Here is a 25,621-nt window from a genome sequence, read left to right on the forward strand (position 1 = left end):
GGAAGTAATGAATCACTACTTTTTAGTATTGTCAGAAACGTATTAATTTTGAACGTTTCTACAAACCAGATATCATGTCAATCTTACTGAGGGTAAGATATCTGAAAACACAGGCCTGGGCTCAGCATTTAACATTTTCTCTTTGTCACATTAATTTTAAGAGATTGAAACACTTAAATATGAAGATCAGTGGAAATAACAACAATCCAGCTTGGAATTCTAAAGATGTTACTATAGCTAAAGTCTTATCAATTAAAAAAAAACAGTTCCTTTTTAGTTTGAGGTTGCTTTTCAGTTTGATTTATTTATGCTAAAATAAAAGAAAAAAAATGAGAGTTGCAAGTTCCCATTAAGGAGAGCTTACTTCCTGTAAAACATACGTTTTAAAATGAGCATATTTTTAATTTTCTAGAATCTTTAAATCAAAACCCCTTTATGTGCTTAATATTCAAATAATTAACATATTTGCCTTTTCCCCCCTCATATGTTTACTTTCATAAACTGAGTTTATTTTGAAAATCCACTAATCTTGAGTTTTCTCCTACTAATTAAGCTCAGAGTTCAAGATTCAATCTTTTGAGAAGAGAGGGTCGGGATTCTCTTTCCATCATATTTGAAGAGCACATACTGATATTTCCCTTGTTCCCTGAGCAAGGCCACAGAAATCACTGTTTGGGGATGGGTGGGAGAGCAGTTGCCATTATGAGGCTCTGTGAGCCTTGCCTCTTTCAAATGAGAACCAGCTAGAACAGGCCTTGATATTTAAAGAAGGTAGTATCTGGAGAATCAGGCTCCAGAAGTAATCTCTCAGAGTTACTCTGTGTTATAATGTACTTGGATTTTGGCTGTTTGAATATTTTATTGCATTTCAAAATCTGAGAATTGAGAACAATAAAAAAAACATTTTATCTATGGTAGAAAGGATTTTGAAGTTCCCAGGAATCTAAGTGGTCTACTTTGTAAGTCTTTATTCATGTACCAGACATTTCCTAAGGTCCTACTCTGTGCTGAGGGGTAAAAAGATGAAAAGGACGGAGGCTCTGCCCCATAAGAACTGACAACCCAGGACTTGTCAGGTGATAGCTTTTATGACATAAGTTACTATATGAAATATACACAGAGAGACATGCAATTGTTTCCACCTGACGCAAATGGGCTTGCGGTTTATAATGTATAGTTAGATAGCTGTGCAAATGGCCCATAATTCTTAACTATTTAAAAAGTGCAATAATGTAATTTTCCACTATATGCATATTTAATTTCTTAGTGAGCAGACACAAATACCTGTGTCTTCACCTGCAGCAGCAACAGAAAATGCATTTGTAGAATTCATTCCTTGATTTAACAGTGTTAAATGCCTACTATGTGTTAGGGAAGTGAAATGATACATTCACAAATGCATGTTAGAAATAGTCTCTAAAATTGCCTACAAAACAAATGTAATACGGAAAGCTCATTTCTCAAGAGTAGTTAAGATATTTAATGTCATAAAAACTGAAAACAATAGAATTATCACAGATATACCCATGACCAAACCTCATTATTTACCGAGAAACCAAGTTCTTTCTCCAACTGGTGTCAGAAGTAACTAGAGCTGTGTCCCCTCAAACTGGTCCTTGCTAAAGGCTTAGAACCGTTAATATCAACAATGTGAAGCCAGGGCTACCCAAAGCAAGGCTAAGAGTGTGCATCAGTATGGCTTTGGCATGTGTGACTTGTGAACTTTATACGACGGGCTTGTGCCTGTGTATGTGTATCTTAGTGCCTTAAAAATGAAAGCCATCCAAGAGCAGAAACCATGTGTCATGTCTGTTCAGTGCAGTGCTCCATAAAGAAAGAAAGAATAACAGTTCTTAGGACTAGATTCTTCATTTTATAGGAATCTGGAGGCTTGGGTAACTGACCTTGTGCAAGGGATTTTTTTTTTTTAAGAGAAAAAGAAAACAGGCAAATTGTATACAACCAGGAATGGGAGACCAGAGAGATTTGTTTATCTTCTACCAAGCTGCAAAGAAGATGAAATAGAGACAAGCTTTTTCTACCAGAAAAGTTTCCTTTGCTGGTTTTGGCAGGAAAAAAAAATACTGATGTTTAAGTATCAGGGGAAAAAAGGTGTCTTAAATTCTGGAAAAGGGACCGGAATAGCCGCAGCTCTTCAGTAATCTCTGGGAATGATTGGCACACATCTGGAATGGTTGTGGGCCTAGGCATTTGTGGGGTTTATGAGAAACTGGCAGAAAAGGAACTTAAGCCTGGTGATGTGTTTTGATGACTGCTTCTCTTTTGTCACCTAGCTAATTCGAGAGGATACCAACTAAAGCTATTGTGAAGTGAGAATGATCAAGGCCCTATGGTCCTTGATGGCCTGATTTGGTGGTGGTCTGATTTCAGTCAGAGAGAACAGAGAAAAGGAACTGTTCTTCTTCTGAAAGTGAGAAGGTTTCTAAATGCAGATATGGTTGCTGCACAGTTCTTGGTGGGTCTTTTTCTGTATGAAGTCAGTGGCCTTAGGGCCTGCCAAAAACACCCACCCAGGGCCACGTCTTGCTGTGCGGGGGAGGGACACAGAGCAGCATGCATTTGAAAACTTCGTTTTAACTCATCAACTACCTCATCTTTACGGAATGGCTTTTCTAAAGGGTCAAGAGGTGGAGAAGCAAAGCTTTTTAGCTTCATCTTTCATCCTATTTCTACTGCCCTCTGATGGACGTGTTAACTAGGGAAACCACCACCAACCCCATCTCCAACCCCTACCATCACTACCATCTCCACCACTGTCACCTCCATTACCACTGCTACCATCACCCTGATTACCACCACCATCTTTGTTTTCCTTATGATAGAATCAGCATCAGCCATATCCTCGCTAACAAACATTATACATTATGGTGATGGTATGTCAGGTTAATAGAACATATTTCAAAATTCTGGTCCATTAGATAATCCAAGATAAATTCTTCATCAAACTGTCAACATTCAAAGTCAAGCAGAGACATACATGGTGTTTGTGTAGAGTCCCTGGATAGTCCAGTGCTGACTGCACAGTGCTAGCTGTTGCTTTTCTGAACAAACCAAATGATATCAGGAAAGCTACGAATTGTTGAAATAAGATGGTAATACTCTTGTTTTTACTACACAGTTGATAGACAAGATAAAGAAGATTTCAGGTGCTTTATTTCTCCTCTTCAGTAAATTTATACTTTTTCATCGGAATGTATACCTCTGTGTATGTGTATGAGGTTGCATTCCTTGACATACAGTCTTGATTTTTTTTGGTTTGTGTGCGTGTGTGTGTGTGTTGTGTGTATGTATTCCAGGATAATAAAATAGTAAAAAGTTATAATAATGGCAAAGAGTACTTGTCCAAATAAAGGACTAGCTGCCTATAAATTTTCCTTTTAGACAGTGAGTGAAGTCATAGCTGGAAGTTGGCAATAAGACCATCTGAAACCAGTAAAAATCATTTCTGTGATGTGTAAGGAGGGGAGGGGGGAAGGGAAGGTGGGAGGGAGGGAAGAAGATGGGGAGAGGAGGGAGAGAGAGAGAAAGGGAGAGAGAGAGGAAATATCTCCAAAAGCTCTTCCTCTACTGAGTTATTCTTTTATAAAACAACTTCACATCTGGACTGATAACTTGAATTCCACCCAGTGCCATTTAAATAGCCCAAGTTATAAACCTCTTAAACTTGGGGTTTATAATAGAAACACTGACAGACCCTTAACTATAGTGCCTCTGTAGTAATGAAAGCACAACTATTTCATTATAGCAGTGTCTGGCAGGGCTGCTATAATTAAGAGTCTGTCAGTGTTTCCATTATAAACCCAAATTTTAAGAGGTTTTTAACTCACATTGTTTTAAATCACATTGGGCTGAAACTTGCTGTACAAAATGTCAGACCAGATGTGTGTGTGTGTGTGTGTGTGTGTGTGTGTGTGTGTGTATGTGTGTTGCTTTTCCTCTTATTTACCCCCTCCCCACAAAAAAAGGGAAATAGGTGAAGCTTGTTTTTAAGACTGGGTGTGAAAAACATGTATTTAAAAAAATTATTCCCTTGTTAAAAGCTAAAGATTTATTGGGGGAGGGTGCACAGAAAATGAAGTTTGAGATATTTTTCATTTTTGTTTTTTCTGATTGTATTTTTTCCTTTAGAAGTGCTCTCATTTGGGAAACCAGATTTGAACATATCCAAAAAGCAATGTTAAAAAATTGAATCTTATGATACCCGGTTCTTGACACTGGTTTATTTGGAAGATAATTGATTATGTAGGCTGCTGGAGGTGATGAAAATATCTTGCATTGTATTCTTAAGTGTTCAGCTGTTTTGATCTTTGGGGTAATCTTTTGGAGCTCACCATCCTTGGTGGGAATCACTTTTAGGGCTAAAATGTACTCTTATAACAGAGTTGCCTGATGAAAGCCTTATTGGCTCTGGGGGAAACTAATAGAATTTGTATGGTTATGTTGGTTTCATTTATGTGGTGATAGGATTTATTCACTTATTCACTCAAAAACCATTTATTGAGAATCTACTGTGTGCTCAGCATTGCATTTGGACGTTTCTAATGCGGTCCATTGGACTGGTTTCACTGCCCAGCACGTATGTGTCTTTGATGTCAGTGTTAGGAAGCTAAATTTCAGTGTTCTAACCAGAACTCCTTGCTGTCTTCAAAGGAGCCTCTTACTTAAGTGGTGAGACTGCTGCCCACGGCCCCCTCCACACACACATTGTTGACTCAGCACACAGCAGCCCAGTCTAGAGGTAAGTATAGACTTATTTAGAGCAGATTCAGCTTTTGACTTCCTACTTTCCCTCCCTTCCTCCCTCCCTTCCTTCCCTTCTTTTCTCCCTTCTTTATTTTTTTGAGGGGCTCCATCCAGGTATGTGAAGTAGCCTGCCAGTCAGCTAAAGGCCCAGGGAGCCTCTGGGGAAATGCCACACTAACTGTTCCCCCAGGAACCCCACTGGAGGAAGTCTGCCTTTTCAGGTGTAGACACTGCCCTCCAGGGGCCTCCTTAGGTCCCAGGCTCTGGATCACACTGTGAGCAGAGGAGGAAGAAATGTTATAGGGGGGTCAGGGCTGAGGAAGGCTGGGGAGAAGAGGGGACTGTGGCCCTCATGCTCACCTTTCAATTTGGGGCCCCCACACAAAGCCCACCCCCTTCCTCAAGCACAACCTCCCTTCCTTTTTAAAGTTAATTTTCCTTTGTCTTAACAACACCCTAGCACTCCCACCCTTAAGAACCCCAAAACCTATGCCAAGTGATGAATCCACACCTAAGTTTTATTTTTATCAAGATGACTGCCCATTCTTTATTTTGCGAAATTACATTAGGAAGAAAAAAAAAAAAGAAGAATGAAGTAAAAGCAAGGTGGGAGCGATTGTATTAACCATTCATTCAGTCATTCATTTATTTATCTTTAAGTCTATAAAGGTGTTTCCCGCTAAAGGCAGACAGTGAATATTTTATTTGAATCTTGCAGTTTCCATCAGACCTTTTAACCCTTCATTCTCCAGCTCAGCCCGAGTCCCCCGCGCCAGGCGATCCTCGGCACGAAGGCTGGGACAGTATTAAGTCCCCCTCTTGGAGCTGTTTGTTGACCACATTCACGTTCAGAGCCCTGGAGCTAAAAGCACTTTACACCATAAAATAAAAGCACTGTCTTTTTTTCTAAAAGGTTACGTCTGGAGGCCACGCGGCTCATACTTCATACCGAAAACTACTGAAAGGACTATGAAATCCTCTATGATTTACACTCTCTCACTGCATTAGGGTATAGATCTACTCGACTCTAAAAATACGGTGGGTTTCTAACCGACGTGAATATATGTGCATTATTTCAGAAAGTCTGTTAGAAAACTTGTCAACACATTATAAAGCATAAAACAGGACTTGGCTATTAAGTACGAGATCAGAGGCAGAATATATACTGCAGGAAGTCCTGGGGAGTCTCCTCCTCGGGCAAGATAGAAAGGGGGAGGAGGGGAGGGGAGGGGTCGTCTGCTGGCCTGGAGTTTACACGCAATGTCGTCACCAAAGGTTTGGGAAAGAGCCCACAGAGCGTATTAGCTCCTCAGTGGAATCAGCAAAGGTTCTACAGCTCCAAATGAAGTTAACCGAACGGCCAGAAAATAATTTTAACGTTGTCATAATTTATTATTTTCTGAAAGCTACTTTTGGGAAGTAAATATACTTATTGTGTATCCAAGTGTGCGCGTTTAAAGTGACCTTTCACCCCTCTACAAACCCACCTGCATCATTAATCAATACTTACGTAATATTTTCAAAGCTCTTAAAACAACACATTTTTATTTCTTTAAACACACATACAAACCTTCCCCCTCCCCCAGTTTTGGGCGCTTTAGCGAGCATCCAGCAGCAATGAGGGAGGGGGCGTCACTTGTAGCGGCGAGCAGGAGGGACCGCGAGTGGGGGTCCGCGACGAGGAGGGAATCAAATGCCGATACACAGCCCTGGTTTTCTGGACTGGGTGAAATCAGGCTGGGGGAGGGGCGGGAGTGGAGGGCAGTTCCTATTTCACTCTGGGCATTTTATGATGGCGAAATTAAATATATGTTAATGGTGGAAACGACGCTACTTACCTCTCCATGGGCACCCAGGGAAAGCAGCTGCAAAACTGGGTTTTAAATGTTATGTTTTAACATGTGGTTTCGGAAGGAACCCCCTGGAATCTGAAACAAGTGCAGTAACATAGACCTACTTGTAACTAAGTGCCTAATTTGCTATGATTTTTTTTAAAAAAGAAAATCAATAAAATGTTGCCAGTTATTTATTGGAAATAACCACAGATAGCGGCCCTGATAGGGTGCCGGTTTTAGAGAGCACACAATTGTGTAATGAATTGTAATTCAGAAGACTGTTAAATGTGAACCACAGAACCTTTCAGAGGTAATAAAGTCATTACTTTTTACACTACAGCCAACCCTGAAAAGCTTTATACACACCATTATATATAAATCATACATATATATTTCCACAACACACATTCACCCATTTATATACCTTTTCTATATATGGACTTTTATGGATGGATGGGAAAAAATATTTAAATTTGAAAAGCTCGGTTCCGAAGGAATCTGACTGACTCACTATTGTTACCTGAAGGGGCTTTTATTTTATTTATTTATTTTTCAAAGGCCTCCAGTTGTACTTTTTTCTTCCCTCTCCTCACCTTCCCTCCAACCATTCTCCTCCACGTCCCGCTCCCCCCACCCCTCCCCTGCAATAACATTCTTTTGGTCACTCCAAGGCTAGTTGAACAAGACAAAAAAATAGACAGTAGTGGAAAAGAGATGCTGACCTGCCCTGAAGAACTCGTGAAAAAGGGGAAATGGTGTAACGCACACGCTACAGAGCTTTACTGCAAGTGACTCTTCCTACTTCTTAAACAGGTTTTTAGTTTTCCCCCCCTTAAACTGGAGGAAAACAATAACAACAAACCATATTTACACAAACTCAGTCCAGCCCACATCTCTCCTAATGTTGAGCATCAAAACCTCCTTTTCTTCCTTAGAGGGGCCCGAAGCTTCGCCGAGCTAGGCAAACCAGTTATTTTCTAATGGGTTTGAAACTTTATGAAGGCAACATATGAATAAACAGCCGCTGGCCGGCGCGGCTCGGAGATGGGTGCGCGCATGCAAGCCCGGGGCCCTCGCTTAAAACAATAAAGCCCCGCGCCGGGTAGGTGAATTTACGAAAACGACGTCCCTTAGACTGAGGAGGGGGAAGAGAAGACACAAGGGGTTGTGGAGCCGCTTGGAGGAGAGCGAAGGAAGGCTCCTCGCTCTGCAGACACACACTCACACACGTCCACCTGCAGCTCGGAGTGTCGCGGGCCGCGGCTCTCCGCCTCCACCCTGCACCCTCCGCGCCTCCCTTGGACCTGAGTCCATTTTCCTCTCCCCCCGTGCCCTTCCGGATTTGGAATCGCAGCGCGGTCTCGGCGTCGGCGTCGGCTGAGGCTACAGGGTGGCGCAGGCAGGCGGGGAGGCTGGGAGGCGGGAGACGCCGGGGGACTTTGCGGGCACGTTTCTGAATAAACTTTCCAATCGCAGGGGGTGCTGTTGCTGTACATTTTACGTAAAACTGAAAGTATCCCACGCCAGAGTGAAGCCCGCTTTTTGACAGCAGTAGCGCGCGCGCGCGCGCATTAAAGAGACAGGGGTTTATTTCCAACAGGTCTTCCCTAATTTCCTGGGAACGTCTACGGAAAGGCCAGAGGGGGGCTGCGGGCTCCGGGGTGTGCGGCTCTGCCCGGGGCGCCCGGGGAGCGTGGCGCTGACCCGGGGCTGTCACCCCATCACTGTGGCTTCCCCGCTGCTCCCGCGAGCCAGTCGCTCATTCTTCATTCCCCATTTTCTTTCCCCGGGTAACAGCACTGGACTAGTTGTGCTCTGCCCGTAAGAAACACTTTCTTGCCATTTCTCGGTGCTTTTGCAGTAGCTCTGGAGCGGGAGAGGGGTGTGTCTTTCCTTGGGACCTGGCTTGGGGACCTCCCGCGGCCCCGGGAGCAAGTTCCCAGGGACTGGCACTCCCGGGACTGCCCGGGCTTTGTCCTCTGGCCGGCAGCAGCTCCGTTGAGGTGGACGCCTCGGCGCCTCCCTCGCCCTGCGTCCGGGCACTCCACTCCCGGGGCTGGAACGTGCCCCGAGTCCGGCTCCCTGTTTTTTATTCCTCGGCCTTTCTCTCCCTTTCCGCGACCGTTGAGAGCCTCGACTCCCTGCTCCCAGTTGCATTCAGACCCTATCGTTTGTCGGGACGTTCAGATCCCCGGCCCCCCGGCTTGGCCTGGGGGGCGCCCTCCCGGCCCTTCGGCCCTGGCCTGCACCGCTTCCCTCGCCCTTGCCCCCTCTCTCCAGGCCGCCCGGGCTCCCGGAGGCCCCGGCGCTGCCCTTCCGGACCCGCAACCCTCCAAACTTGAGCTGGACTCTGCTTCGCCGCGCGCTCCTTCCCGCCTCCCCTTGCCTGCCGCGTAGCTGTAAGTTGGAGGCTCAGCTCTCAACTTCGGGTGATTTTTCTTTGCCATCCTCTCCTCGGGCAAAGTTTCCCGAGCGCAGCCGCGGCCTCAGGGCTTTTGCTTCGGCCCCCGGCGTCCGCACGCGGGGTGCGAGCGCGGCGGCGGCGGAGAGGGGAAGTGGGTGTGCGCACGCAGGAGGGTGTCCGGGAGCAACTCTACCTGGCTTCCCTCCGCCCGCGCTTCCCCGGCCCCTGCAGCCTCCCCGTACACTCTGGTTTTTTGTTTGTTTGTTTTGTTTTTTAAATTTTAAATAATCTTTCATTTTAGGGTCCGCATGCGGGGGGGGAGCAGGGCGCACGTCTTGCTCCCCACCCCCTCCGCCCCCGCCACCCCTTTCTTCTCTCCCGGCCACGCCGCTGCCTCGGCGCTTGCTGCGGCCACTGGTGAGCCCGCGGCCCCAGCGCCCCCTCCCCTCGGCCCGCCCCTCCCACGGGGGCCGCGTCTGGCGTCTGCGGAGCCCCCCGCCCCGCACCTCCCCCGCCCCGCACTGGCCATTGGCTTGTCCTGGTCTCTTTTTCATGTCCAGCCCCTGATGTGTGTCCATTGGTGTGAGCTTCCCCTTCCCTCCTCCCCTTCTCTCCTGCTCGCCCTGCCCATGTTTTGTGTGTCTCTGTCCATCCAGACTCCTGACGTTCAAGTTCGCAGGGACGTCACGTCCGCACTTGAACTTGCAGCTCAGGGGGGCTTTTGCCATTTTTTTCATCTCTCTCTCTTTCTCTCTCTCTCCCCCTCTATCTCTCCTCTCTCTCTTTTTTTTTTTTGCTTAAAAAAAAAAAAAGCCATGACGGCTCTCCCACAATTCATCTTCCCTGCGCCATCTTTGTATTATTTCTAATTTATTTTGGATGTCAAAAGGCACTGATGAAGATATTTTCTCTGGAGTCTCCTTCTTTCTAACCCGGCTCTCCCGATGTGAACCGAGCCGTCGTCCGCCCGCCGCCGCCGCCGCCGCCGCCGCCCGCCCCGCAGTCCACCATGTCTCGCCGCAAGCAAGGCAAACCCCAGCACTTAAGCAAACGGGAATTCTCGCGTAAGTAACCCAATAATAGTAATAATAATTATTAATAATCACAAGAGCGCGCAGGACGAGAAGCAAGAGAGAGGGGGAGAGAGGGGTGTGTGCATGCATTTAAAATTTTTTTCACGAGAAAAAACCTCCGAGCGTCGGGATAAAAGAGATTAAAGGGAGAGGGGGAAAAAAACCCTAATCTCATCCCATCCCGAACCATAGCCGTATGTACACTTTTGAGATAGCACGAACCTTTTAATTTTATTTAATTTTACAACAATTTGACTGCTCCTCTTTCCTGCTTTCCTCTGCTTTATTTCGCTTTTCGAAAAGGAATGCAATGATTTCCCCTCCAGTTTTGCAAAATAATGGACAATGCTGTGGATGCTAACAACTCTCGTGCAAACCTAAGGGAGGGAACTGGAGGGGAGAGGGGGGCTGCTTCCACTCACCGGAGGGAGAAAAACGGGGGGGTGGGGAGCCCAAGTCTAAAAAAACAATTCCCAGGGAGAAAAGAGGTGAGACTGGCCCTCGGACATCAGCGCGCTCACGGTCAAGTGTGCACCGGGAGGAAAGTAGTCATCTCCACAATAGTGAGAAAGTGGGATTGTGGGAGGGGGCCCCCGGCGCTCTGGAGTCTCCCGAGTCTGGAGAGGGGCCGCGGCGGCAGGGAGAGCTTGGGCAACCGGGAAGGACGGGAGCAGCGGCCGGCGCTGCCGCCTTTTGTTCCGGCCCGAGGTGGGTGTTTGTCCCGCTGCCTTTTGTGCCGGCTCCTCGCGCTTGCCCTCCCGCGCCGCCGCCGCCGCCGCCGCCGCCGCCGCCGCCGAAGGGCAGGAGCAAGGGACGGGGGCGAGCGGGAGAGGGAGGGAGGGCGCTCTGGCCGCCGCCGCCCGGGTTGCCGCTGCCCGCCCCTCCCGGCCGAACCTCAGGGGCGGCGAGAAAACGTGAAAAATAAAATAAAATAAAATTAAATTAAATAAAACAGGGCAAAATTTCTTGCCCCAAAACAGAAGCCTAACGCTCCGCCGGCCGTTTTCTGCCACGCTCTCCTCTTTGACTCCCCCATCGCCCCCCTCCCCGCAAAAATCTCACAATCTCTAATAGAGGGGATAAAATACAATTATCCCCTTCACCAAAACCTCTTTAGTTGCAAACTTAGAGCGCCGGCGGCACAGAGAGGGAGCGAGGAACTCCCTCCTCTTACTATTTTTTGGAAGATTTTCAAAAAAAGTGGAAGTGGATTTTGATTGGGAAAAATCTCGTGTCTGAATGTTTACAAGCACCGCGTGTGCGGGAGCCTCCTGCCAACAAACAGACAGAGGACCGAGCGCGGCGCGGCAGCCCGGGAGCGGGCGGCGGCTGCGGCCGGGCCTCGCCGGGGCCTCGCCGGGCCTCGCCGCGCCCCCGCCCCGCCCGGGATCGCCCACCCGGCGCCCGCCGCCCGCCCGCTGGCACAGCGGCAGGCCGTGCAGCGACTCAGCGCCAGCCGGGTCGAGGGTCCACTCTGGCCCCCCAGCATAATGCCCAGACCTCCTCCCTGCCAACCCTACTGTGAAATCGGCTGGAGAGAAACTCGGCTTTGCAAAGCATTTTTATTTTGCAGAGCAGCCGTAAAAGCGAGTTCTGTCCGCCCCCTACCCCCGACGCCTCTAGCCCCCAGCTCGGGGCGGCGGAGAGGTCACCACGTGCTTTCCCTGCCCCCCTCCCACCGGGACAGGCCACCGGCCCCCAGCTCCTGAGCGCGGCCAAGCCAGGTGGGGGTGGGTGGTAGGTGGTACGGGAGTAGTATGTTCGAGTATGCTTTTGGGGAGTGTTCGACCCTGGGACTCCACGCACCCCTCCCTTGAGTTCTTGTCCTCTACCACGGGCCTGTGTCGGTCAGGGGGCCCTTGTGAGTCTATATTGGGGGTGGGGGGTGGGTGGGTAAGTGGGTTGCTGTCTCCTGGCTAACAGAATGCGCCTGGAAAGGCAGGCGGTGGGCACTTAGGAAAGTTTGGCTGCAAGGGAAAGAAAGGAATGAGAGGGCCCACCTCCTTCCCCCTTCTCATTCATGACCCTTATTTTAATTTTTGCTGCAATTTTAAAGGACCACCCTATACCCAGTTCTGTATTTTTTAAAGGGGTGTGTGTGTTTGGGGGGGGTGCGCATAGGGAATTGAATTTTTCACTGGGCCCTGGAACTTGTCACACACTTCGAAAGCTCCCCCGCCCGGGCACGTTGCGGGGCCCTCCCTCTCCCCACCCCCGCGCATCCCTCCCTCGCCGCTCTCCCCCGCCCCCCACTCCCCCGGCCGCGCCGGATGCGGAGCAGACGCGGCGCGCGGCGGTGTGAAGTTACAGCCCGGCCAGGTACCGGCGGGAAGGAAGGGCAGTGTTCGCAGCACTCGGGAAAGCTGGGCCCTTCTTCGGAAGGATGCACTGGGGGCTCAAAGGACGGACTGAGGCGTGCAGTCCGGGCTGCTCCCCCGTCCCCCACCCACCCTGGGCCCATCCGGAGATATTCCAGGCTGGGTGGGTTATCCCCCTCTCGCCGTGTCTCAGGGCGGGCTTTGCGTTGAGGAACCAGTTTGAAGGGCGTGCGGTGGTCGCTCCTTTCTGATTTTCTGGGTGCGCAGGGGGGAGCGGGAGCCATTCCGGTCTTCAGGACCCCCTTCCCCTCCCCGCCCCCATCCTCCGCTTCTTGGGCTGACTGAGCCGTTCGGTCGCTAGGAGGCAGAACAAGATCAAGAAAGCTCAGCGAACTTGAACCTGTACCAGAGCCTCCCCCACCCCCGCTCTGCATTTCTCGGCCGGGAGGGAAGAGCTTTGCGAGGGTGGGGGTGGGGGAAACGGACGGTTAGGCAGAATTCCCTTTCTCCCCCCTCCCTCCCATCACCCCTTATGTCTTTGTTCTTCATTTTGACTTTAAAAATGCTTCTTGCCAGGGCTGCAGAGAAGCGCGCGGCCGACACCCCCGGGCTCCGGGAGTGGAGCGGGGTGCAATTTTCGTTCTTTCGGGCGGGCATTTTTGGTAGGGAGGAAAGGGGAGTGCGCGCTCTCCGGCTTCGGGGCAAGGCCAAAGGGCGGGATCCGGCAAGTTTGCACTTAGTCTCCAGGTTCACTTCTTCCACCCCCTCACCCCCATGCAAAGCACGGACCGAGGCGGCCACAGCGGGCTTGCAGGGCTGCTCTGCAGCCCGACCCCCCCGGCTCCTCCGCCTCCTGCAGCTCTCGCCTTGAAGCCCGAAATCACAACAATAGTAATAGTTATCATCATAATGATGCGGGCAAGCGCCGTCATTAATAATGAATAACCGCAGCCGCCGCCGCCGCGCTGCGCACACCGGTGCCGGGAATTGCGGGAGAAACGCATTTGCAGAGATCCCTCAAAGTAAAAAGTGTGAGCCTCTGGACACAGAATGAATTTCAGGACCCGCGCTTTTGGTGTGTGCCTTGATACCGAGACAGCACCAGGTTAACCTGCCGAGTTTTCCAAGCCTCACTTCCCACTTCTCCAACTGGTGGTCCTGGGGAACCGTCGTCACCCCGCGGCCAGGAAGGACCGCCGTGGAGGCAGCAGTCGGGTCCCCAGGCTGCCCGCCGCCTCCCGCCCCCGGTTCCCGGCCCTACGGCCCCGCGGCAGCCGCTGCACGTGTTCGCAGCGAGCGCGGCCGGAGCCTGCGGCCAGCACGCTGCTCGCTTTGTGCCTCAGAGTCCCGGCGCCCAACTTCACTTTCCGCACTGCCCACCCCCGCCGGGCCCCCTGCCCCCGGCCTGTCGCCCAAAAAGCCTTCGCTTTTGTTTCTTTGCTTTTTCTCTCTGCATTTCAGCCTCGGTTTGCTTCCTTACCCTGTTAAGACAATCAAAGGGAAGGACTTGGAAAGCAAACTTGAAGGCAGAGCTCTCTTTCCCCCTCCCCCTCCCCCTCCCCAGCAGCCCTCGTTTCGCTAGCTCCTTCCTCCTTCCCTACATTTCTTCTAAGGCTTTTTTTTTTTTTTTTTTTTTTTAAATTTATTCCTTTGCAACTGCAGAGAGAGGAAGGAGATCTCAGTCAGCCGCTGGGGCATTGAGACGTTTCAGTCAGTCTTGCTGTTTGAACGCAGAAGCATTTTATTTTCAATTTCTTTTTCCCCTTGTAGAGAATTCGCGGCTAATTATTATGATTATTTGCCCACTCCTTTCCACTTCAATCCTGGACTCCCCGCTTTGTAGCCAGAGCTTAGGCCCGGAGCTTAGAAACGGTGGTTTTGTGGGAGTGAAGGAGGATGGAATTGAATTGAGGGAGGGGGTAAAATGGCTGAGGTTAGGAATGTTTTTAGGGAAAGAGGAATTTGCATTAAAATACAGAGAAATTATCAGAGCCCAGAAAGGAAATGTTGATTGCCACTGAGAAAAGATGTCAATGCAAATCAGTAGACTACAGCCAGAGAATTGTATTTTCATATTTTCTTTGTGCCCCACTTCGTCTGATTTTTAATAATATAGTAGCAATGATAACACATTTTGGTATTTCTCTGAACACCACTAGCCAAATGTTTAGCAGGGAGCCTGATGTTAACCGTATTTCATACATTAGGATATAATTCTTGTTAATTAGCAATAATTTATGTTAAGAGCATAGAAAATGTTGAGGTTATAGGTTTTATATCTGTACATTTGATCATCTTGTTATTTTCAAGAACTTTGCCTCCTATAAAATTAATTAGGTGAAATGTGGAGGTGTAATCAGCAACCTCTGAATTACCACTTCATTTCCTGGTTTTGATTGTAAATCAGTTCAGTCACTACATTTAGAAGACTTTAACCAAGTCTGTTTTGTACCACATTACCTTTAACTGTTTGATAACTAGGGGAATATCTCCTTTTGCTCCCAAATAATATTTCCATTTTCAGAAATGTGTCAGGGCTTGGGAATAAAAAACAAATCTTAACGGTGGAGTTTAAAAACGTGTTTTTATGCAAAGGTTCTATGTACTACTAACTTTAATAAAATGAAGTATTTTTCCTGAGTCTTTCTTCAATCTGTAAACCTCAGAACTTGTAGTTAATGCTGAACAACAGCAACAAAAGCCACATTTGTTAATGTGTACTTAAAATTCTTAATTCACATAGGAGGGATCTTGGAGAATGACTTCCTTATTCAGTTCCTCACTTGGTCACAATGAAAGCAAATAGGAGAAAAATGACATAGAAGCACAATGCAAAAGCTTTCTGTTTGTGTCCTTTTATTTGAAAAGTATGCATGTGCATTTATCTTTTGGTCAGTATGTTGGGCAAAGAAATATAAGTGCTTACTTTGCTGTCTTTATTAGTAGGAATATAACCTTCATATTCCTGTGGTGACCTTATGTTAAATTAGGAGGAGTACCAGAGGCTAGAAATTATGACATGTCCTACTTGAGCACAGGTGCAGCTAGGCAGGGCTCTCTCAATATTATTTCACCCAGCACATCTGGGAGTTACTCCAGATCTTCCCCCTCAATATTCAGTCTGGATAGGGTTGAAATAAATTTAACCTGAGTTCACTGGATTTTTGCACTTTATCAAAATCTGTTCCAATATTCTACACTCAAATTAAAATCTATTTTTTGATTCTCTGTGGCTTTAAGTTCATTAAATGTGAAATTGGCAGCTTGCTAAAGAAGGTCAGACTGATTAACTGTTTAAGACTTGTACATTTTCTGCTTCAGTTTTATTAACTGGCAGCATCCTGGATATGTTTCGTATTTTGTAATTTTGTGTGTGTGTGATAGAGTAAGCATAAGGTTTCAGGAGCAGAGACTTACCAACTCTCTTTTCGCCTTTGGAAGTTTAAAAAATGATAGAAGCTGTTCGAATAGATGCTGGAGTATTTTGGTGCACGGTTAAAAAAAAAAAAAGGAAACAGGAATGAAAGACATATCTACCTTGTTATACCATCCGCTGGTGATTATGTGTGCAGAAATAGTCCCATAATGAAGCGTTCTGGAGCTCATTCAGAAAATTAGACAACTTTGACAACATTAGGCAAAGTATTTCAAGTCTAAAGAAAGGACTTCTTAGCCTTGATCTGAAATGTGGCGTTTGCTTGACCATTCTGATTTTTACGTGATGGGGGCCACCAACTGCAAACATGTTTAGAATATTTTAGACATTCCTTTCTTCAGAATGAAAAAATGACTAATTGGCTTATTTTCTTAAGTACTCGAAAGTATCCCATTTAGCTAATGTGTCTGAGAAGAATTGCCAGTGAATTTGGTATTTCTTTGATTTTGTGGCATTGCTGAGAGTGAGATCAGAAAGGTTTTTGGCAGTGTGAATTATGCTGCGTTATGATTATTATTTAGATCTGTTTCACAGGTGAATGCAGTCTTTTTCTTATTACGGCAGTGTAAATGTGGCACATTTGCTGTGTGATGTAGTAGCTTTCTAATTTATGAAGCCATGTCTCTGTATATTTAGAGTATATATGTTCACACACAAAGGGTGTGTGTGTGTGTGTTTATTCACCTCTCCTTTTATTCTTGGGCACAATAGACAACTTAACTCTATACGAAAAAGAAACAAATTTGGTTTCAGTCCATGTTTTTACCAGTTTTTTGGGTGGTAGTTATTATTTAAGCTTACTTTATGTTTCTGCATTAACTATTTATTTAACAGTCACATTCTTTCTAAACTTACAAACCAGACACATTTGGGGTGTGTGAGTGTGTGTGTGTTTGTGTGTGTATATGTATGTGTGTTTTCTCTGGAAGTATGCAAGTCAGGCAGTTTTCTTTAAATATATGATGGTTTGCCTCATTGATAAATTTGCTTTCTTGTTGACAGTTTCCACATCCGTGTACATTTTAGATGCTCACATTTTTCTGGGCATTAAATGGAGGAGGCTAGAAACCCTTTACATAATGTGCTGGGATGGGATGGGGTTGAGAATGTATTTCCCCGTATTCTCTCCTTTCTGGCACTCTAATAATTGTGCTTTTGTTTCTTCAACCACAGCCGAACCTCTTGAAGCCATTCTTACAGATGATGAACCAGACCACGGCCCTTTGGGAGCTCCAGAAGGGGACCATGACCTCCTCACGTGTGGGCAGTGCCAGATGAACTTCCCATTGGGGGACATTCTTATTTTTATCGAGCACAAACGGAAACAATGCAATGGCAGCCTCTGCTTAGAAAAAGCTGTGGATAAGCCACCTTCCCCTTCACCAATCGAGATGAAAAAAGCGTCCAATCCCGTGGAGGTTGGCATCCAGGTCACGCCAGAGGATGACGATTGTTTATCAACGTCATCTAGAGGAATTTGCCCCAAACAGGAACACATAGCAGGTAAATGAGAAGCAAGGAGAAAAGCTGTTTGCATGTTTTCTTTTCATTTTCAGAGGCGCTGTAGCCAAGCACTAAGGAGTGGTGAAGTGCTTTCTGTATTTCTCCATGTGACTGTCCATGACAGCCCTGTAATGTTAAAATAATCATTCCTATTGCTTATGTCCAGAACACACAAAAATAAATATTTTCCACTTCACCGAGTCAGATGTAGGCAGAATAGGTTACACACACCTGATACCCTCTCTCTGGATCTGCTGATTCTGAATTTCTTTCCTTTTCTCTCCCCTTCTCATTTTTAAGTGTTGAACCTTACTACACCTAGCCCGGTTTCCAAGGTCCATTTCCAGCCTTGGTGACAAGTCAGAGGCAAAGTGGCTGTATAGGCATTTGTAGTTCGGCCAGTGACCTGTTTGAGTCAGAATACCTGATCAGACCTCCCTAGGGGTGCAGTTTGTTCTCAATGCTTCCAGGAAGTTGGGTGGGCTGGAAGGGCATATTGGAGGGGCTGGAAAGAGTTAACTGAGTTTCAGGGCTAGCCTTGGATCCATATTGGCTGTCAGCCCGTATGGGGCTGTAATTAAACACAGCCCCGTGGTGGGATGACACCGTGACCTTGACTTTAAGATGCCATTTTCGACTGGCCAGGCCAGAGTAGAGAGGGCAGTTGCTGAAGCGCACAGACATGCTTACTCGAAAAGTTTAAGGGCACGTTGGAAATTTCAAAAGGTTGGTTTGACAGGAACGGCTGTTCCCTGTAGCCTGCCTCCTCAGCTAAATGATAAATGCTTCTCTGTGCTCTCTCTTGTCTCTGATGTGGTTTTGACAGATGTATCTTGATTTTGTTTGTGGTTTACACAACCACATGTCACCCTTACAAATGTCCAGTCCAGACTTCCACTGTTTCTGCTATAACATAATGTAAAAATTCTCTTGGAAAAATACATACACACATTGAACAGCTCTGCTTCCTTTGGTTAATTTTAGCAGAAAGGTAGCTAGGGGTGTGGGTTTCTCAACAGCTCAAGGGAGAAGGAATTAATGGCTAACAGAGGGACTTAAATCCCTACTCTAAGTGGTAAACAACAACACTATATAGTGACCCTTAAAACATTTTTAAAAATGAAACAACGGTGATTTAATGTACGAGATGAAGTGAATGCAGATTCTGTGGTAACAAAACCGGCATGCCTGTCGGTTGGTCACTCCCCTGTATTTCCCCTGCTGCTGCCCCCAAAAGGCAGAGGGTTTGTTCAGTTTTAGGAAGGGTAGTGCATAGAATCAATTGATTCATTGGAACTTGTCCGTTCAACCTAGTTTGACCACAGAGTTGAACTGTAGTGGGTCAGTAGTCCAGAGGGGATTAAATGTCATATTATTTCTCATCCCCCCCCCCCTCTGGAATTTGATCATTAAAAGCAAATGTGGCATTTTATCTTTTTCTTTTTTTTTTAATGCTGCCTGCAACAGCACTCAGATACTTTTTCTTTAGTGAAATGAGAAATCTGCTGCCAGGGAAGCTGCATTCACAAAATATTTTTCTCGAATCCACCACATGTAGCTTATAAGACATGCAGGTTAGGATTTTATCCACCCCTCCCTGCCCCCCAGCAGGATATGGCAATGACCATTTCCATGTGCTGTCTTGTGACTGGAAGGAAAATGAACAGAAGTGTAAGGCATGATTAATGAAGCAAGAGCAAGCGGAAGGGGATTTGTCGTCTTAGGAGATCCAAAGCCTTTCTAAATCACCAAATATGGAGTAACACTTGCGTGATGTAACATCGTATTTACATATCGAGCTGCTCGTTTAAAAGACAAAACACAGTGTCTGTCAAGCAAGAATTAAAACCACACTTCTTACTGAGGTCCCAAATAGGTTATTCAGTCTCAGATTAACCAGCTTGAAAATTCTGTGCCTCTGTACTTAGAGGAGAAATCTAAAAGCTGGGGGGAAGGCTCTATAGTGAAGGCTTTTCACTGTCACAGTTGTAAATTTACGTAGGGAAGAAGAAGAGATATTTTCCTTAACTCTCTGGTTGTCATAAAGGTTCTTTTTTTTTTAAGGACTAGTGCAGTAAGAGAGCTCAAAGAAGCCCCCCAAAAAGCACATTTAAAATATGTTTTATAGGACTAATGCTGAGTAATTACACTGAGATGAAGAGCTACCTAAGCTATCTAAGATATTCAGTGGGTGCACCAGTGCTGCGACCCAGGTGAGGTAAACCTTTCATTCACGAATAATTACAAAGTCTTGATTCCTTTCATTGTGTTTAATCACCTGTTCCCACCCTGGAATTGGCTGAACATAAATAGCGTGGTCACATCGCAAAGTGAGATGTCAGTAACTAGAGTCACGACTTTTCATAATTCACGGTAATGAATTAAGAGTTTCCTATGGTGAAATTAACATTCTGCCATCGCACATAAATTAAGATGCCCTGGCCCTTAGGTGCCTCTGAAGCGAAGTTCTGGAAGACGGCTGTGTATTCCCAGCCCATTTCTCTAGAGCACGTCTTCACAACTCCAAGTCTGCTTTTCTTTTTACGGTGAGGAAGGAAACAATAAGAGTAATCATTCAGTAGATATTTGAATTGTGTCACAAAAAGAAAGGAGAAGCAATGCTCTGTATTAGGAAAGAGATATATTGATGAATCTCTAGAAGAATATGTTTGGCAACCATGTAAAAGGTAGTTATTTAAATGCGCTGTGTAGGAAAGGCCTTATTAAAGTGATGTAAGTTGGATGTGAGCTTACTGTGTGCTCTGTGCCGTTTTATAGGCAGGAAGCTGGAATCAGACAGTGACAGATCTTCTTCCTGAGATAGATAAAGCTTAGAATTTGGGGCTTTCACATAGGAGATTGAGTGTTCTTTAAAACTTCAGTAAGATGGTGTGGGTTTTGGCTGTACATAGGCCTCTCAAAGCCGAGTATTTTTTAGAAAGGATGATTTTTACTTGGTTGAATACACACGTATATGTTGATCAGGTTTTTTTTTTTTCATTTTATTCAAAATATTGTGTGACTGTGATCCACTGAGACCACTGAAGTGTAGTACTAATTTAACTGGAAATGGGCACGTTGTATTGTGCAGGGCCCAGTTCATCAATGTTATGTGTCAAATATCCACCATCAGATATCAGCAACCTTTGACTGGCAGTCAGGGCTTTTAATTAGGGTTTTGTTTTGTTTTCTAGACTCATATTTTATGAGGGGGAAATATTCATTGAAGATTAGTGACTGTGGAGCTGCTGTTCACTTATAGAAAAGGCCAAAAAATATTATCCCACAGTGTCAGCTTTGAGGTTTTGGCTATTGCACATAGAAATCTTTAAATTAGGGTTGGGCTGTCATAAAGTTAGCTTTTTGAGAGAATGGGAGAAAATATGATTAGTCCTGTAAAGTGTAGTGAAGTCTCTTGCTATTGATATATAACGTTTTTTCTCCTTAAAATCATGAACATAGACAGTGATATCAGGGCATTTAAAAATTATTTGCCTAGACAATACACCTCATACCCAGATGATAAAATGTAAGACAGAAGCTCTGTGAGAGGAGAAATACTAATTCAATCCAGAAATATATAAGCATGTTACTTAAAGGTAAATCAAGTATAACATACTCATGCTTTTCAGAATTTAGAAACTCAACTTGCCTTTTCTTTTTGTACCCATTTGAATTCTTTCTTATCTCAGACTGAACTGGAAGATGTACTTTATGGTATAATTGTAAATGAGACTATAAATTATAGTATCCTATTATAACCTCTTATTTTTCATTTCTCTTTATTTGTGTGATTCTGAATAAAAACCACTGACTTCTGAAGTGAATTTTTAGCATGGCAGCTCAAACAAACAAACAAACAAACAAAACCCCAGTTTACTGGTGAACATTTTATTTAACCTTCACATCCAGAGACTAAAGAATATTGTTTCCTAATAAATACCTAGGATTTTCATTGGGAGCCTGTGTTTGTGGGACCATTACCCAAAGGCTCATGTTCATGAGACTGGGAGTCCTATATACAAGATGTATTTGTAAATAAGACAGAGAAAGGTTGTGAACTGGCAGCTTGGATGTTTTGTCAAAGTACAATGTGAGAGAAACTCTTTCTAAGACAAATTGTAAATAGAACTGTCACAGCGATTGCATGATTGAGGCGCAGAAGTGTCTTACAATTGTTGGCATTGTCAGAGGACTTTTGAAAGCTTAATTAAACACAGTGGCCCGCATGGCTGCTAAATTTACTTCGGCAAGCCAAAAAGAAAAAAAAAATCTACAATGTGGAAGATCCCAAAGATCCCAAAGTTCTCCCGACGTTACCCCTTCCGTGACACAGAAAAGATGCATTGTGCATTTTCCTAGTTGTCTTTTATAAATAGTTTTGAGAATAGGGCCACGTGATATGAAGATCATCCTGTGTGTGATGTGGAGATTGTGTTAGTTTTTCTGTCTCCTGCTGTTACAGACTGTTAATGTAAAAATGGCCTTCTATTGGAAACACAAATATGTATTCACTTCAAGAACAGGAGCAGAGGGGGGAAGTTTCCCTCCCATTCTCTGTGTTTATTCTATGAAAGCTTAAAAAACAGTGCTGTAATTTCTCAAATCACCCTCGTTGTATTGCAAGTTGTGCCTTTTACTTTTAAAGGATCTGAAATCTGTTTTGCACACCTTTCTCCTGGTGAATGTGGCATTTAATTGTGGAGCTGCCCATGGGCTGGAAAATGCAAGTGAGTATAGACACGTGCAGGCAGCGTCAGGACAGCAAACTTTAAGCTCAGGGAAGAGGTGAATTGGATGCATGTTAATGGCACATTTTAGAATCCTGGAAAATCATTATTGTCACACTGCAGCCTTAGTGCAGTTTGGCTAATGTGGGGGGGGGGACTAAATTGAAGTATATAACAAACGTGCAAATCCTAGGGAAGCATTTTTCAGAATTTTGTGATTTCTTAGTGAAAGTATTTCAAAAAGGAGAATAGGTGAATGGTGGCCTTGTACACTAGTCAGTGAAAAAAAGAAAGAAAGTTCGGCTTTCGTTTGGGGGGAAAATATGAAATTTAACTGAAGTAGCACAGCTAGGGAGATGCACCGAGATTGCGTCACTTGATGTTAATTTAATCTACTCTGGTTGCTCTGTTCACACCCTTATTGCACAAAGAAATCATTTGACAAAATTTACCCGAAGCCCAAGTCTGTTTTTACATACAGTAGTACCAGCTTTGTGCAATAAAAGTCACTTAGCATCAAACTGGACCCAGCCTGGCACCTTGCCACTTTTTTAGCAAGAGATTTAATAATCACCAAGGATCTTTAGTACCTTTCTGCTTGTTCAGATTTCATTTAGGTCATGGTTATGTCAGCAGTGTTGTTATTACAAGGATTAAAAAAAAAAGATTTAAACTTAGGGCCCATTTTTAACACTATCTCAAATCGAACAGGTTTTAATTTTATGTGTCAATTTGGAGGCTATTAATAAAGTTCATAAAATATATTCAGACTATATAATTTAATGGATAATGACTAGTATTTTTATTTGTAATACGAGTAGAAAATTGGCATCGTATCCCTCCCTCCTCTGTTCTGTCCTCCTACCCAGGTAAATAAGCATCCTTAAACTGCTTCTCCCCTTTACTTCCAGGGGTTAGAGCTCTGGCCAATATCAGTAAATTTACCTTTGTAATTTGCCATGTAGTTTTTACAACAATGACCTAATTAATTTGAGCACGGACCATATTATTGCTAGTAGACTCATTTTCTGTCACAAACTTAATTTCTAGGAAATGTAACCTGACGAATAAGAATGCTTGAGCTCTCCATATGTGCTCCTAAAGACCAAAGGCAGATTTAAAATAATAATAAAAAAAATGCCAGCATTATTAAAGCTAGTATGCTTGATGCCAAACTCAATTTGAAGCCAGTAAACATCAGACTGTATTTCTAATCAGTTTTAGAATGTAACGTATTCCATATTGGGTTCACTGGAATTTGTGTCTCTGCTTTTTACTGGCCAGCTGCACTCCCTATGCATTTTTAAAACATTTCAGCAAAGGCTTTTGCTGTTCTTAGCAGGGTTAGTAACTTAGGGTCTATTTCTGAGCTCATTCGTCATTCTGCGATGGCATTGAGTTAGGTTGGCAAGGGAAGGATTTGAGGCATGGGGGGTGGTGAGGTCACTTCTGACCCCAGCAGGGAATAGGTGAGCTTCATTTGCCTTTACAATAGGCGCACAGCTACTGCACCTTGGAAGATCTCTCAGGTGCCGCTCAGATGGGCGCATGTAAATGCCCTGTCAGATGCGGAGCTGGAATATTAATGCTTCTTCCACCAGCGCACCATAATAAAGCTGTACACAGCCAGCTTAGTATGCAGCTAGTCTGGGGAATTGTGTAAACTTAGATAGCCCGGTGTGAAAGACAGCGATGTAAAAATGCTGGATATGCCACAGTTTCCATTCTTGTTCTCCTTTGATCTATAGCAAAATGAAAACATCATCCTTTCCTCCTCTTGGAGTTGTCTCCCCGACTCTGCCACCTCCCAATCCCCCACCCGAATTTTTTTGCATGTTCTGGTATGGAGAAATGTGACATAATTTGTTTCATATGGTTAATTACAGGCATTTGAATATTTAAAATTTTAAATAGCCACAGTTCCAGGTTTTCCTGTTAAAAGTATGTGATTTGAACAAAGGGAGTACAGTGTAAATATTTGTGGTGATTTGCAACACCCCTCTTTCCCCATTAAACACACACACGCACACACACACATTCAGTTTAAATCTAGCGCTGACTTAAAGGACTTCTGTACCTTCATTTGTACTTTTTTTTTTTTTTTAACCAACTCTCAACTGGAACTCCATTAAAATAGTTTACCATTATTTTTGAGTCCACTGTTGCTTGAGGTTTTAAAGAGGATTTTTATAATGTGTTCATTTAAGAGTATCAACAGCTGTCAGAACCAGTTGTGGTAAATCCACAAAACATACAAAGAAAAATACACACGTTTCCTGAAACAAAACACTCGGAAAAATAAGCTGCCAAGAACTGGCGAATGAGAAGTTTGCAGACAGGGCACCGGAGCGTTTCACCTCTCGGTTCGCCCTGGAGACTGATGTGATCGGATCTGATGCAATGCCGCTGGAAGTCTTACCTGCACAGGTTTCTGCTCTGAGCTAGCACCCTGCACAGGGGCTAGGCCAGGCCATGGCTTGCTCCCACTCTGCCCTCCTTTTTTCTTTTTGATCTCTTTAGATAGATAAAATACCAAGTTCTTGGTGTGCTAAACGGCAAATTATACCCACTGAAGGTGAGATGATTAGGTTTAAACTTCCTCTAAAAGAGGCGAGAAGACGCCGTGCACACCCTTTTCCAGATAGGGTTGGCAGCCTGTTATTCAGAATTGAATCGGCCCCGCCAGGGAATTCCCAGTGGGGACCTGGAGCAGGCGTGTTGGTGAAGGGGGTACCTGGGGACCTGTGGTCACTCACAATGAGTTTCTGTTTGTATCTTTGCTGTTGCTAGCACTGGCAATGAACAATTACACCTACAATTTGATTTTAGTTTTAGATAGAGGTGAGTCCACTGATTAAAAACTACCATTAAAATGAAGAATGGAATTATTGTGAAACCTGCAAAGGTGCTTTCAAAAAGAACACAGGTGCTGTGGTGTCCCCCCTTTCTCCACTTTCTATTTTATTTTGGAACTTTCTAAAAAACACAGGGAAGCCTTTTGCTAAGCATCGGGGCATTTACATTTATATTCATCAGTTCATCTTCTTGATATGTAATGATGCATAAAAAGCTGCAGAAAAAAAATCACATCTGTCAATTTTTAGGGAAATAAGGTGTAGCTTGGATTCTTACCTTAGCTGGAGCACAGGGTACTACATGCCACGTCTGCTTTTTAGGTTTTAAATATGGAGTTTCTCTTTGGGTCAAAAAAAAAAAAAAAAAAATCTGAAGCATTTCCTTTTACCGACTCAGGGGATACCATGATTTTGTGATTTATTTACATTTCGGGGCAGCTTACAATGAGCCATTTACTGCTCATTTTAGCCCCCTCTCCCAAGTCTTTGAGTTCATAGTTAAAACAATGCATTAACCAATGTTAAATTTTAAATTTCATGAGTGTCTCTCTCCTACTCCATCCCATTCTAAGATTAAAAAAAAATTATTCTTTTACATTTAAAAGTGAACACTGGCTACTGAAGAACGATTTAAAGGCTGAGAAAAATTTTAATAATAAATCGTAACCTTCTCACGTTATGTTTTTGTTATGTTAAGGGGAAA

General features: G+C 44.8%; 1 protein-coding gene across 13 annotated transcripts in view; it reads left to right on the forward strand.

The window, feature by feature from the left end:
- Nucleotides 1-429: 429 nt before the first annotated feature.
- BCL11A (BCL11 transcription factor A) overlaps nt 430-25,621 on the forward strand; it is a 106,303-nt gene continuing 81,111 nt past the window's right edge. For 2 of the 13 annotated variants that reach the window (XM_082358075.1, XM_082358081.1), the window contains exons 1-2: nt 9,470-10,067; nt 17,004-17,333. In XM_082358075.1, the coding sequence (XP_082214201.1) occupies nt 10,013-10,067; nt 17,004-17,333 (385 nt within the window). In that variant the 5' untranslated portion in view covers nt 9,470-10,012. The other 11 variants (XM_082358072.1, XM_082358073.1, XM_082358077.1 and 8 more) reach the window with 10 other exon arrangements.

Source organism: Balaenoptera borealis, assembly GCF_965194805.1.
Source record: "Balaenoptera borealis genome assembly, chromosome: 15".
NCBI classification, from domain to species: domain Eukaryota; kingdom Metazoa; phylum Chordata; class Mammalia; order Artiodactyla; family Balaenopteridae; genus Balaenoptera; species Balaenoptera borealis.